The sequence below is a fragment of the Medicago truncatula genome, chromosome 6, assembly GCF_003473485.1.
Source record: "Medicago truncatula cultivar Jemalong A17 chromosome 6, MtrunA17r5.0-ANR, whole genome shotgun sequence".
Classification (NCBI taxonomy): Eukaryota; Viridiplantae; Streptophyta; class Magnoliopsida; order Fabales; family Fabaceae; genus Medicago; species Medicago truncatula.
The window spans coordinates 11,860,175-11,875,302 of NC_053047.1; the positions used below are offsets into that span (position 1 = coordinate 11,860,175).

Consider the following 15,128-nt stretch of genomic DNA (forward strand, 5'->3'; position numbering starts at 1 on the left):
CAATTTCGGCCGTCAACGTGAAAACCACTTCAATGAATAATATGTAAGTATCTTTGTTAACGTTTGTGGCCAATTAATCTAAACTTGTTTTTATCAAAATTTTGTTTTTATCCTAGTTATTCTATAGTGACTCATCGGTTAGTGTAATGTCTCAAACTCAACAAAATTAATGTTAACAAATTCAATTATAAATCACAATTTAACACTTCAAGAACAAACTCCAACTAGTAAGATAGCCTAGGAGTTACGTCAATCCAAATTGCCAAAATAAACAAATACTATATACTTGTGATAATTATAATCACATTAACTTAGTAATTTGCCTAAGAATGTCGATGTTTCGAACGCTCAGGTAATCTCAATGTTTTGTTATTGATCATAAATTTCTTAGCGTGAACACAACTATTAATAATCACTACTACTATGCTACAAAAAGTTTGTTAATTAAATGCAATTTTGTCTTCAACTTAATTAATTTGTTTTAGCCTATAAAAACTGTTCCTATGGATGAGCATAAACATAATTAACCACATTGTCAATATGGCCAGGAGGAAAGTAGTTAATCTTTTCTCAATTGTCATGCTTTGCATTACAATAGTACAAGGAAGAAAAACCATAAACACTAGTAATGAATTTTCAGCATCGTCTCTAGATAACAATGACGATGGTATCTGCAAGAGTATGGTAGAGACACAAGGTTACACTTGTGAAGAACATAAGGTAATTAAATCATAGCATGCATTTTTTTTTTTTTTGACAAGAATTATAGCATGCATATTGCAGCATATTCCACATGACATTTAGTTAACAATAATATTATTTTTGCTAACTCAGGCTACAACATCGGATGGCTTCATCCTGAGCATCCAGAGATTGCCGGCAGGACAGTCCGGTAAGAAAGCAAACAAGCCACCAGTGCTAATACATCATGGTCTCTTTTGTGTAAGTTTTGTTGCTTAAGATACAAATTAATATAAATTATCCACCTGTGATAATAATTTGAGGGTAATGCAGATAATCAGAATTAATTGTTACAACCGAAATATAATTTTTTTTTTTTTTTTTAAATGTAACAGTTACTATAATTTTTTATTTATGGATAAACAAAGTTAACAAATTTGACTCCTATAATTTACCAAACAAGATTAATTACTTGTGATGTGTGTTTTCAGGATGGTGTATCATGGCTGCTGAATTCACCAAATGAATCATTGCCATTTATTTTAGCAGATAGTGGATTTGATGTGTGGCTTGTTAGTGGTCGTGGGTCAAAATATAGCTCGCACTCATCACTAACTCCTAAAGACTTGGTTGTTATATTCAACGATGAATTCGAGTTTCTTACTATCTGAGATTTCCCACATTTAAATTCGAAATATCTGTGAACTTTTGATTAAGATTGGACGATAAAAAAAATTACATTTTAATTTTATACGTAAAAAACCAAGTTTGAATCTTGATTGTAGATTTTAAAGATCGCCCACCGATGTTCCAAGTACACGGAATTTCGATTGTATATTTCAGCTTTAAGAATTTCACAGCTTAATAGAAAATCTAATTGATTATTGATTTATTAATCTTTTTCGATAGGGTTACTGGGATTGGTCATGGGATGAATTAGCTAGCAATGATCTTCCTGCTTCAATGCAATATGTTTACGATCATACCAGTCAAAAAATACACTATGTAGGTCATTCACAGGTGAGTTAACCCTAATCGATTATTATTTATTTATGCATGTTTACAATCATAATTTGTGTATGTATATTTAACGATCAATGATTTTAATTTTTTTTAGGGATCTTTAATAGCTTTTGTTGCTTTTTCTCAAGGAAAACTTCTTAATATCACAAGATCAGCTGCATTGTTAAGTCCAATTGCTCATATGAGCCACATTACTTCAAAGGCAACAAAACTTGCTGCTGAAATTTTGTTAGCTGATGTATGTGAGATACACAAAACTATATTTAGCTATATATATATATATATATATATTGATGATTGAATAATAATTTACTTTTAAATATTTTACAGTATATACGCTGGTTAGGCATCCACGTATTCCTTCCTACTTCGTAAGAGAATAAATAACCCTTTCCTCTAAAATTATCTTCTTTTTTTTTTTTGGTAAAGACTTATCTATATCTTTATTAAATATGTTTAAATGAAAAAGAAAATGGTTAAGCTAAAAACATAGTTGAAAAATATATATAATATGTTTTTCTAATTAATGAACAGGGGTCCTGGATCAGATCTTTTGAATCTCATCTGTGTGAGGCTAAACCTAGACTGTGTAAATCTACTGTCAATTTTCACAGGTACTTTAATTATAAATTTTCCTTAATTTTTGTGTATTTTTCTAAAAAATACATAAAAAATTAATAGAATTTTCCTTAAGTTTTATGAATCAACAAATTAGATTGCTGCAATTATTGATTTTATTTTGGGATTCTTATTTTTTATTTTATTTTATTATTTTGATAATCCTTAATTACCTTTCAATTTGTTTAGGTCCGAATTGTTGTTTAAATACTTCTAGGGTACAATATTATCTCGAACATGTACCACAACCAACGTCAACAAAGAACTTGATCCATTTTTCTCAAAGTACGTCTACTAAGAATCAACAATTTTATATTTTGCTTGTTGTGACTATAAATATAATCAACTATTTCTCATATGCATTCAATCATATCTCGAGCTATGTATGTTTTATAACTCTCATGTATAATTAGATTTTTATACATTTTGGATTAGGACTAATATCATTTATTTTGGCATTATGGAATCGTTGTAGTGATCAGAAGAGGAACAATAGCAATGTATGATTATGGTATTTTTAATTGGGTACACTATGGTCAACTATTACCTCCAGATTATGACTTTTCCAAAATTCCAAATGATTTGCCTCTTTTTCTTGGAATTGGAAAGTTAGATATGCTATCTGATGAAGAAGATGTGAACGATTTGCTCAATTTCGAGTTCAAAAATCATGATGCTGACAAGCTTATGAAGGTGGTATTGGAAAATTATGCTCATGCTGATTTTATTTTAGGTGTCAAAGCTAAACAAGACGTTTATGATCCCATGATAGATTTTTTCAATGCTCATTGATATTTAATGGCATTATTGTGCTTCAAATAATGGTGTACACACATATGTATATAGTGTTTGTGTTTGTTATATTTTTATAAACACTAAAAATAAAAGGGAAATCCTAAACTTCTCTCTCTGTAATGGTGTCAATCCTAATCTTATCCCCGTCTATTCATACCATTCATTCGACACAACATCCTCATCTCTACTACGCTTACTTGATTTTTATGTTGGTTCTTAATCCCTTAACACTTTGTACCATATAACATCATCGGTCTGATTGTTATTATCCGATAATATTTTTTATAAATTTAATCAATACTTTCTTATCGCTTAAAACACATGAGCCTCTTTTTATAAAATAAAATAAAAAAATCAAAACTTAAGATCTTTCACTCATAATCGTCTTTTAATAAAAATCAAAGTGAGCTTTCTTTCTAAAGTATTTTAAAAATGACGATCAGATAAAATACCAATACTTTTTAAAAGTAAAAAAAAAAAAAAAAAAAAAAAAAAAAAAAAAAAAACATAAATCAAGGTGGATAAAATACATACATATCATATGTTTAAAATGTGGTGGTTGATCGTCGTTCAAGATAAGAAAATCCTTAAGTTGGGAAACTCTCTCTCTCTCTAACCTTTTGTCAAGTAGCATTCACTTTAAGTTAACTTTATTTGACGGCAAGCCAACAATGTTGCTCATTTGTTAGCTAAAATTACACCGTGTCTTATAAACTGGACAAAGACATGACGACCAAGTCTTTGATAAATGAAATAAGTTAAGTTTACTTTAGTCAAAACAAAAATTGGACCAAGACTTTTTTTTTAAGGAAAATTGGACCAAGACTTGGCAACCAAGTCTTTGACTTATTTATCCAAAACCTATTAATTGACAAATCCAACCTTAATTTCATACCATCGAAATCTCACAAGTTATTCTCTCTGCCGTTATCGGTATCTCTTCTGCTCTCTTGACTTTTGCACTCTGAGGTTTGTCACTATAGTAACAGCTATAGTGATTTATTTATTTTACCTGAATTGAAAGAATGTAAATAGGAAGAGGAATGCTATATATGTGATCAAGTTTCGTTCTCCATGTGTGTGTTTTTCATTCCATACATATGTAAGTAAGTGGTTTTGATCAATCTCTTGATTCAAAACCCTTTCTCAAATTATAACATTTTAATCTCTAAAACCGATTGAATAACCGCGGAAGCATGGTGAGAACATTAATTCATAAGTCATAATCTTCAATTTCCCATCTCTAGGTTCCTATGTTGAATTAAACAGAATTACTATTTCATGATTAAAAGTTTAGGCACAAATAATTTTGAATAAAGAATAGGTTTTCATTGATGTCAAAGAGAGTTCTTAACAAATTACATGCTCACAGATCACAAAGATTCATCACATGGCTTAATCAATTTAAGAGTTTAGCTACTCATAACTAAACAACCAAATACATAGAAATAATAGAACATACATAAATCAGAACCAACTATGAGTTGGGTGAGATCCACAGTGTGTTCTTCAGCTTCCTGGTGTTGTCTATGCTCTATTTAGGTCTCCAAAATCACACTTTAATCTCTGGTTGCTTCTGACTTTTATAGACACAAAATTAGGGTTTCAGAAAAGGAGGGCATTATCTACGAACAGGAGGTGAGACATCTGAGGCAATCCATTTGTGATATGGATCGGATCCCAACTCCCTTGGAGGACAACATTATTGATAGCAACAAAGAGCTTTTCATACAAAGGATGACGAGATAAAGGGACAATGAGTCACCTTGTCTAAGGCCATGGGTAGGCTTGAAGGAAGGCATTTTGTTTCCGTTCCATAAAATATAGTAGCTGGATATGGAGTCAATGCATGATGAGCATAATGGTGATGTCGGGGAAACCAAAATCATGGAGGAAAGAACTAAGAAAATCCCAATTGACGTTGTCAAAAGCTTTCTCCAAGTCAAGCTTGAAAGCGACATAACCCTTCTTCCTTTTAGATCTTATCATGAAGTGGATGATTTCGTGCAAAACAATTGAGTTATCAGAAGTACCACTACCAGGCAGAAAACTGCTTTGATAGGAACCAATAATATTAGTAAGAATAGGTCTGAGACGATGCACCAAAACTTTTGTGATAATTTTGTAGATTATGTTGCAGAGACTGATGGGTCTAAAATCTTTGTATGTACTAGGAGGATCAATTTTTGGAATGAGTGCAATGATTGTTTGAGATGTCCGGCTAAAAATAACCTGTTTGAAATGCTGAATGAACCATATGAAATATATCATCACTAACAACGTGTCAATATTGCTTGAAGAAAATGCAATGAAAGCCATTGGGTCATGAAGCTTTCTAAGGTTTCATAGAGTTGAGGGGCAGCGAACACTTCATTTTTTTTTTTTACCTTGGTTAACGTACGTGCAAAATTATCTATAATAACTCTCGGTTAGCGTAATGTATCAAACTCGACAAATTAATGATAACAGATTCATTTATAAATCACAAATCAACACTTCAAGAACAAACTCCAACTAGTAATATAGCATACGAGTTACGTCAACCTAAATTGCCAAAATCACATTAACATAGTAATTTGTCTATGATTGCCAATGTTTCGAATGCTATGGTAATGCTAATGTTTTCTTATCGATCATAAATTTCTTAGCGTGAACACAATCATTAATTATCACATTAATTAAGTGCAATTTTGTCTACAACTTAATTTGTTTTAGCCTATAAAAACTGTTCCTATGGATGAGCATAAGCATAATTAACTACATTGTCAATATGGCCAGCAGCAAAGTAGTTAATCTTTTATCAATTGTCTTGCTTTGCATTACAATAGTACAAGGAAGAAAAACACTTAACACTAGCATTGAATTTTCACCATCGTCTCTAGTTAACAATGATGATGGTGTCTGCAAGAGTATGATAGAGACACAAGGTTACACATGTGAAGAACATAAGGTTCCACATGACATTTGATAAATATTAGTGATGAAGAAAACAACACATATATAAATGGTTAATATATCAAAGATTTAGTTAACACTAATATTATTTTTGCTAACTCAGGCTACAACATCGGATGGCTTCATCCTGAGCATCCAGAGATTGCCGGCAGGGCGGTCCGGTGAGAAAGCAAACAAGCCACCTGTGCTAATACATCATGGTCTCTTTTCTGTAAGTTTTGTTGATGCTGATACAAATTAATATAAATTATACACTCGTCTCACAATTGACTTGATGAATAAATGAAAGAGAACGATTATTTTACATATTTACTCTTTTTATTCATTACTATACTGTATTTTTTTTTCTATCTAAATAATTAACTGTGTTTTTTTTTTTTTTTTTTTAAGAAACTAAAATGAGATATATAAACACAACAAAGACCTTCCTAGCACAAGGTGTGCAAAGGAATAATAACCTTAGAAAAGATACAAAGTACGAACTTTACAAGAAAAACAAGAGCAAGCACCACAAAACAGCTTAGCACCAAACAACCGTTAGCCTATTCCTAGTAAAGTAAATGGACTAAGCCACCAACCATGATAGTTAAAGGGAAGAGTGACAAACTTCACCTTCAACCACTGAAAAGTTAACAACTTAATCATGTCCACTACATGCATAATAGAGCTAACATTTGCATTAAAAATTCTATTATTCCTTTCCTTCCAAATCTCCCACATAGTCGCAAACCAAATCACCTGAAGAATAGATTGTTTCGTCTTAGAGACACCGCATAAAAAACTAAACTGATGAAAATGCCTTTGGACGTTATGAGGCACGACTGTAACAACGCCAATCCATTGAAATTTTTTATTATAATAAAAACAAAAACAAAGTTGGATATAATAATTTGAGAACGATGCACATAATCACAGTTAAATGTTACAAATGAAATATACTTACTAAAACAATACTAGAAACTAATTAAAAGTCGCTATCTTTATGGTATAATTTTTTATATATTTTAAATGTAACTGTTACTTGTGATGTGTGTTTTCAGGATGGTGTAATATGGCTGTTGAACTCACCCGATGAATCATTGCCATTTATTTTAGCAGATAGTGGTTTTGATGTGTGGCTTGTCAGTGGTCGTGGGTCAAAATATAGCTCGCACATATCACTAACTCCTAATGACTTGGTTGTGTTATATTCAATGATAAATTTGAGTTCTTTACCATTGGAGATTCCCCACATTTAAATTTGAAATATCGGTGAATTTTTGATCAAGATTGGACAATAAAAAAAATTAGATTTTAATTTTATATGTAAAAAATCGAGTTTGAATCTTGATTGTAGATTTTACAGATCGTCTACCGATGTTCCGAGTACATAGAATCCTTATTGTTGTATATTTTAGCTTTAAGAATTTCATAGTTTAATAGAAACTCTAATTGATTATTGATTTATTAATAATTTTCTATAGGGTTACTGGGATTGGTCATGGGATGAATTAGCTAGCAATGATCTTCCTGCTTCAATGCAATATGTTTACGATCATACCAGTCAAAAAATACATTATGTAGGTCATTCACAAGTGAGTTAACCCTAATCGATTATTATTTATTTATCCATGTTTACAATCATAATTTGTGTATGTATATTTAACGATCAATGATTTTAATTTTTTTTAGGGATCTTTAATAGCTTTTGTTGCTTTTTCTCAAGGAAAACTTCTTAATATCACAAGATCAGCTGCATTGTTAAGTCCAATTGCTCATATGAGACACATTACTTCAGTGGCAACAAAACTTGCTGCTGAACTTCTTTTAGCTGATGTATGTGAGACACAAACTATATTTAGCTAAATATATATTTATTGAATAATATTATGAAAATATTTTACTTTTTAATTTTGCAGGATTTACGTTGGTTAGGCATAAAATTCCTTCCTACTTCGTAAGAGAATAAATTACGTTGGTTACATAATTTTTAATATTCATAGAAATCATTTACTTAATTAACCTTTTTTTTATTAATGCGCAGGGGTCCTGGATCATGGTTTTTGAATCTCATCTGTGAGAGGCTACACCTAGACCGCGCAATTCTAATGTCATATTTCACAGGTATTTTAATTAGATATTGTTATGATGAGGGAATTTTACTTAACTTTTGTGTATTTTTACAAAAAATACATAAAAAGTAATAGAAATTTCCTCAAGTTTTATGTATCAACAAATTTCATTACCGCAATTATTGATTTTACTTTGGGATTCCTTTTCTTTTATTGACTTCATTATTTTGCTAAACCTTAATTAACTTTAATTTTTTTTAGGTCCGAATTATTGTTTAAATACATCTAGGGAGCAATACTATCTCGAACATGAACCACAAGCAACATCAACAAAGAATTTGATCCATTTTTCTCAGAGTACGTCTACTATAAGAATCAACAAATATTTTGCTTGTTGTTGTTCCTATAAAAAAAAAAAAAAAAAAAATTAACTTACTTTATTGCGCATACAACTATTTCTCATATTCATCCAATCATATTTTGTAAAATTATTTTAGAAACTAGTAAGATGAAAAAGTTTTTAAATGTTTTAGTGCATTGAAATTAAATCTCAATATAATTAGATTTTTATACATTTTGGATTAGGACTAATAGAATTTTTTGGCATTATGGAATTATTGTAGTGATCAGAAAAGGAACAATAGCAAAGTATGATTATGGTATTTTTAATTGGCAACACTATGGTCAACTATTACCTCCAGATTATGACCTTTCTCAAATTCCAAATGATTTGCCTCTTTTTCTTGGAATTGGAAAGTTAGATATGCTATCTGATGAAGAAGATGTAAACGATTTGCTCAATTTCGAGTTCAAAAATCACGATGCTAACAAGCTTGTGAAAGTGGTATTGGAAAATTATGCTCATACTGATTTTACTTTGGGTGTCAAAACTAAACAAGACGTTTATGATCCCATGGTAGATTTTTTCAATGCTCAGTGATATTTAATGGCATTATTATGCTTCAAATAATGGTGCACACACATATATATAATGTTTGTGTGTTATATTTCTATCCACACTAAAAATAAAAGGAAAATGCAAAACTTCCAGAGAATAGTAGCAATAACAAAATGTATATAATGTTTCACTCTCCATGTGTGTGTGTTTCATTCCATATGATATCAACCATTTTCCAAAGTATAGTAGCAATTACAATATTTTTTTGCTTTTGATTGATTTATTTTTCCAAATTTGTAGAACAAAAATAAATAAATAAATAAAAGCTATCAACTGGGTAGTTAGAAATTAAGAAGAGTTAGAAATTTTCATAATAGCATTCTCTATGAGCATAGCTCAGTTGATAGGAATATTGCATATTATATGCAGGAGTTGGGGTTCGAATCTCGGACACTCCACTTCTTCACAATTAAATTGTGTGAGCTCTAGCAACTAGACTACTTGAAGAAGAAAAAAAATCATAATAGCAACTTAAGCCAATAAAGTCCTTATAAAAACAATAAAGTCCTTATAATGCATGATGTGTCATGGTAGACTAAGAAGAGTTAGAAATTTCCATAATATATTAAGGAAAGGACAACTTAAGCCATCAAAATTGACTCCGTATACTTATGTATAGACAAAACTTTTAATTAAAATTCCCGTCACCTTATAAATTACAATTATTATTAATGTCAAAAGTAAAAATAATTATTCTTTTTCTATATACAAACTTTTTTATTTATTCCCAAAAAAAAAAAAACACGGACATTTTAATCGATTGATTGCTATTTATATAGAGAATTTTTATCAAGAATTGATCATGAAAAGGTCTCAGTCAATTGAATTTGTTATTTCTCGAAAATCAAGCAAGGTAATAGTATATAATTAAGGAAAGATGTTAGGAAATACACTATTTTAAAATTTTCTTGATACAGTTTGGCATCTATCGATTCCCTTTTCTTAATTTCGTGAAGCTTTCGGTGTGTTTTTCTCCCTGTATTAAGCAATGCTGATTTCCTTTTATTTCCTTTTATAAAAGACGTGTATTTCCTTCTCTCTTTGAAAAAGACTTGTTCACGCAATTATCTCAAATTATGTTCAATTTTCTATAGTTGTTATGAATAAATGAAAATATGATGTGGATGTTCATTGTCTTAGACCTATATCTCTGAATTGTTATGACTAAATGACTTTATTTATTTTTATTCTTATTGATATTTTATTTCATAGCTCTTCATGTAATTGTAAATTACAACTTTTGTATCCTATAAATAGGACTTACATTACCATGTAAAAAACATATTTGTGAAGAGAATAATATAAGGCTTTCATTATCATCTTCTTCTTCTTATTTAGTCTTGTGTTTTTAATTTATTTATAATATTTTATCAGCACGATGCTCTAACCATTTTAGTTTATTGCAATTTGGTAAAAGGGGAGCAAGGATTTCACCGATGGGATTACAAGTCAACGAGGTTATGCAATTCTAGTATTGGATCCATGGCATCCCCATTTCCATTTCAAGTGACATTGACCTTACAATTTTCAGTGGACCCCACAATATTTTGTGGCATGGCACTTCTCTCCTTTGCATGCTACAAGGTAATACCTTAACCCTACTTTGCATTATAATCCTAATATTAAACCTGATTACGAAGTTAACAAATGATTGTCTACAAAGGATGATGGAAAATATTAGGGAAGTAAATTAGATTGATGACCAAAAGTAGATCAAAGTTTCTCGGTAGATCTTATTGTGTGAAATTATTTTATCATAATTTTTTATTTAGTCTTGAATCATACTCCATCCGTCCCTTAATTGTCTTTTTCACATTTCTTAAGAAAAGTTGTTAGTATAATTAATGTGTCTGTTTTTTGTGTTAATATTACAAAATTGTCCTTTGTTTGCATGTGTATTAAATTTGACTTTTCACATTTCAAGACAAAATAGTAGTATTAATTAGGGGTATGTTTAAGAAAAAAAATAATAAAAAGCATCTAGTTATTTGAAAAGAAGTTTACATTTAAGGACAAAAATAAAATCAAATGGGTTCTTAGATATAGGGACGGAGGGAGTATATGTGAAAGTATTTTTCAAGTTTAACTTGATTGTATTTGTTTAACCAATTTTTTTTCTTCATAATTATGGTTAACTTGATTGATCTACATTTGTATTTTTGCATATAATTTTTGTTGAGAAATTTCTATGACTTGTATGGTTACCATATATTTCTTTCGTTATTCTTGTCAAATTTTAGAAGAAATTGCATTGAAGCATCCCTGAAGGATTACAAAAGAATTTGCATTGAAGCATCCATAAGGGATTAGAAACAAACAAACATCTCTGAAGGATTAGAAACGAACAAAAATAATTTATCTTTATCATTGTTTAAAGATTATCAAGAAAAACTCTCTTAGATTAAATCATCTTTTTTTTGGTGTTGTTGGTGAAAGTCATTCAAATAAGAAAATATCAATTAAAATCGTTTCAAAGGATTAATTAAAGGTTAAGTAATATTCATTATCAATTTTTCTTGATCATTATGTAGATCACGTGTAATATAGTTCCTGAAGAACTGATTTTCTTTTAATATTAAAGAATCCTTGAAGGATCACCTAAACACAAATTTTTCTTGATCATTGTTTATAAATATCTGAGATATAGTTCTTGAAGAACCAAAATTTAATATTAAAGCATCCCTGAATGATTGCTCAAAGAATAATTTTTTTTTTTTTTTATCATTGTTTACGAAGATTTAAGATATAGTTCTAGAAGAACTTATATTTTACCATCAATCATTCATGAAAGATTGTAAAATAAAAATATTGCCCCTTGAATATGCTCCTGAAGTAGCGAAATTGAGAAAATACAGAAATGATAAGTAAACACAGCTTTTTGGACAAATACTAGATACCATGGGCAATTAAGTAATTTTAGATTTTAAAAGATAGGGACAGTTTTGTCATTCCATCCCATCCTCCTCCTCTTCCTTGTTCTCTATGACCCCTTTCTTCTTCTTCCACCATCACCGAACTTCTTCCTCACCCTTCTTCTTCGCGTGTTAACTCCGACCACTGCCTATAACTTCTTCTTCCCGTTTTCACTATACCCACCTACATCCATGTCGACCGCTTTTCAGCCAAATAATCACTGCCCTTCAGATCTGTACTCTTGAACCACTTTCACACCGCCGGAGCAATTAGGATCGAAGTTCAATGGTACTCCTTTATTCGGGTCGGACTCGGACCCTGGTCCTTCTCCCATGGTGATTCCTTCAATGACAACATAGACGGTTATCTCCTTCACGCCGCCGGAGAACGACGACGGTGAGAGAGAGGTCGCCGGCGAGTGACAAAGAACGGGAAGATGAGAGAGTAACAGAGAAAGAGGAAGAGGGTGAGTGAGAAAGGAAGAAAAAAGAAAAGGTATTAATGAACAGTAAAATACCGTATACGGTGTCGTATTTGTGTTTGTTTTTGTGTGCCTGTTTATCATTCCTGGAGAAAATAATATCAAGAATTGATATAGTCGAAATGATCATCCATGTGATATATGTTAAGATGATAAATTATGAATTATATGATAATTATGAAATTTACTACTAATGAGTTCTCACAAGACATAAATTAGAGATATTGTCATCTATGTCACGTCTTTGCATATTCGATTTTTATAATTGGTGCTCCACATAATTTGTTCCTTTTATATCATGAAAATATTTGGAATTAATTTTTTTATATTATAATCACTTTCAAAGAGCTTATGAAAGTTTTTCTTTAAAAAAGGGGTAAATATTTAATCATCGAAGCGTTGTCCGTATGAATTTTTTATTAATTACTTTATACATTAGTGTAATTTCTTATTGTACAGTTTCATGTATTTTATCCATGAGTCCATATATATAATTCACGCTTTTGCTATAAGTTACATTTAAGTGTTTGCAGAAAAAGACACCATATATCATTGAGTGATTTTTGCGCTTTTCATGTTGATTCTGCAACACTAATATATCTTAATAGATTTTGGTATGGATGAACTTCGATAAATCCTTATTACTTTTAAAGGTTAATATACTATTTGATCCCTTGAATCGAGAACTCGAGTTTTTAATTCCTAAAATAGAGTGCATAAAAAAAAATATCAGTATTTAAATGTGTCAACTCTTTCACTAATGTCCTTTTATCTGTGAGTGGTAATTTTCTATCTAAATGTGTCCTGTGGATACAATTAGAAAAGAAAATAATATACTTGGTTATACAAGAAACTAATTTAGTAGTATTTGTGACACTAAAAATCAAAATTATTAAAGGCTCCAGAAGAGTAGTATAATGTTGCATTCGGAATAGAGTTACATATTGAGAATGCATTATATTCCTCTATGTCTCATAGAAATTTATTACGTTTCAAGGATATCATTCTAAATTGATATCATATTAAAGAAAAAAAAAGGTTAAATATTTCTATATTACGAGATATACTCTGGAGAAAATAAGTGCTGTAAATAAAAATATTTTTATCTTTGATTTATACTACACTTATATTAGTGCAATGGAAGCATGTATTATTGTAAACTTGAAGTTTACATATTATATTATTATTAGTGCAATCGAAGCACATATTATTGCAAACTAGAAGTTTACAAATCGTTAGCAATACCGGTTGGGTTATCCTGGATCTATTATGATGCAGAAATTAGTTAAAAAAAAAATATAGATATATATTGAAGAAGAGTTTATTTTCTAAACTTTTCAGAAAGCGTTTGATAAGTATCATTGTCAATTGATATTGAACAACCGGTAGCATATGCTTGTAAAAATGGACTTGAAGATCCATTCTTTAGACATCTAAAGTTAATTGTATAATTAATACTTATCAGACCATACCTTATAAACTCTAGTTTGGTTATGAGACCATGTCTTATATACTTTATTTTGGGAATAAATAATCTTGTATATTGAGATATTGATTTACATCAAGCCAACATATATATCATTGGTTTTAGGTTAACAACCTAATATTTCTCATCTAAGTTGATTTTGGATGTGTTGTGTATATCACAATTGCTCCAATATAACGCACCAAGATAAAAAATTAAAAAAAAAAAAATTGAAGAAGCTAAACTAACCCCCTCAAATTGGCACCAGAGAGAATCGAACCTGAGACCTTGAAGATGAGCATACTCCCAGGCCCAAAGCCAATACAACTCATTGAGATAAATCGTGAAAGAATATTGGAAAAATATATTTGATATGAATCTCCATTTATCATTAATTGTGATGAGTCAACTTATTTAAAGCCCATTAGACTGATTATCAATTGATGGATTCGTTTTTCAAATATTAGAAGGAGATAATACGGTTAGCCTGTAAATTTAACAGAATCATTTAATATGGTCGACATTTGTTTGACCTTTTGCTTTGCAGGAATCGAAGAGCTTTCTCATTTCAATTGGAGAATCTCGACGAAGCTTTAAACCTAAGGCGCATAATTGGAGTTTCGACGAAGTAAGGCTGAAAGAGCACTCTCGCGTCGAAGACAAGCAAAAGAGCGGGAAAACACGATATCAAGCAATGAGGCAGTTTCCTTTTAGTAGAAAATGTGGGACAAATAGTTGTCCAAGATGGAGGAAGTGTTGATCATGGGCTTAGTGACTCTCTATCTAGTTATTTAGTATAAATAGTAGTTTCCAAGCCGAAAAGTGGGTCGCAAATCATATAAAGAATTCTACAACACTCAAACTACCGGCGTCTAGGGAAACGAGTTATACAGAATGTATGTAAACTGATTTGTAGACCACCCCTTTTATTTTAATGCATTGCATTCTACCTTTTCCATGAGTTTACGTGCGTAAAATTACTTTTATCTTGCTTTATTTTAAGCTTTTTACTTGCAAACTCAAACCTGTCGAGAAACAGTGTCTTTTCATTCAAACCCGTCCTGCTCTCTAAGTAACCTAAGACAATATCTTTTAACGTCGGAGATTTGGTTTGGAAAGTGTTGTTACCTATGGAAAAAAAGACAAAGTCATGGTCACCTCGATGGGAAGGGCCACTCGAAGTGGTGC

At 30.6% G+C, this 15,128-nt stretch overlaps 3 protein-coding genes across 4 annotated transcripts; all 3 read left to right on the forward strand.

The window, feature by feature from the left end:
* Positions 1-540: 540 nt before the first annotated feature.
* LOC25495998 (triacylglycerol lipase 2) lies at positions 541-3,190 on the forward strand. Its single transcript, XM_039826913.1, has 9 exons — positions 541-720; positions 835-942; positions 1,173-1,310; positions 1,591-1,701; positions 1,799-1,942; positions 2,035-2,075; positions 2,239-2,318; positions 2,512-2,607; positions 2,798-3,190. The coding sequence occupies exons 1-9, from the start codon at positions 541-543 to the stop codon at positions 3,112-3,114; spliced, it is 1,215 nt and encodes a 404-aa protein (XP_039682847.1). The 3' UTR covers positions 3,115-3,190.
* A 2,697-nt stretch (positions 3,191-5,887) lies between these two features.
* Positions 5,888-9,160, forward strand: LOC25495999 (triacylglycerol lipase 2). Its single transcript, XM_039826914.1, has 9 exons — positions 5,888-6,067; positions 6,176-6,283; positions 7,113-7,193; positions 7,536-7,646; positions 7,744-7,887; positions 7,971-8,008; positions 8,096-8,175; positions 8,385-8,480; positions 8,747-9,160. The coding sequence occupies exons 1-9, from the start codon at positions 5,888-5,890 to the stop codon at positions 9,061-9,063; spliced, it is 1,155 nt and encodes a 384-aa protein (XP_039682848.1). The 3' UTR covers positions 9,064-9,160.
* Positions 9,161-10,249: 1,089 nt separating this feature from the next.
* On the forward strand, positions 10,250-14,901 carry LOC112422587 (uncharacterized). 2 transcript variants are annotated; one of them, XR_003013038.2, is made up of 2 exons: positions 10,250-10,665; positions 11,322-11,733. XR_003013038.2 is itself a non-coding variant. In XM_024785774.2 (2 exons), exons 1-2 carry the CDS (start codon positions 10,564-10,566, stop codon positions 14,698-14,700), a joined length of 315 nt encoding a protein of 104 aa, XP_024641542.1. In that variant the 5' UTR covers positions 10,292-10,563; the 3' UTR covers positions 14,701-14,901. The 2 variants fall into 2 exon arrangements, 1 of the variants encoding a protein (XP_024641542.1); XM_024785774.2 differs by lacking the exon at positions 11,322-11,733 and adding an exon at positions 14,488-14,901 and having other exon boundaries at positions 10,292-10,665.
* The last annotated feature ends 227 nt before the right edge of the window (positions 14,902-15,128 follow it).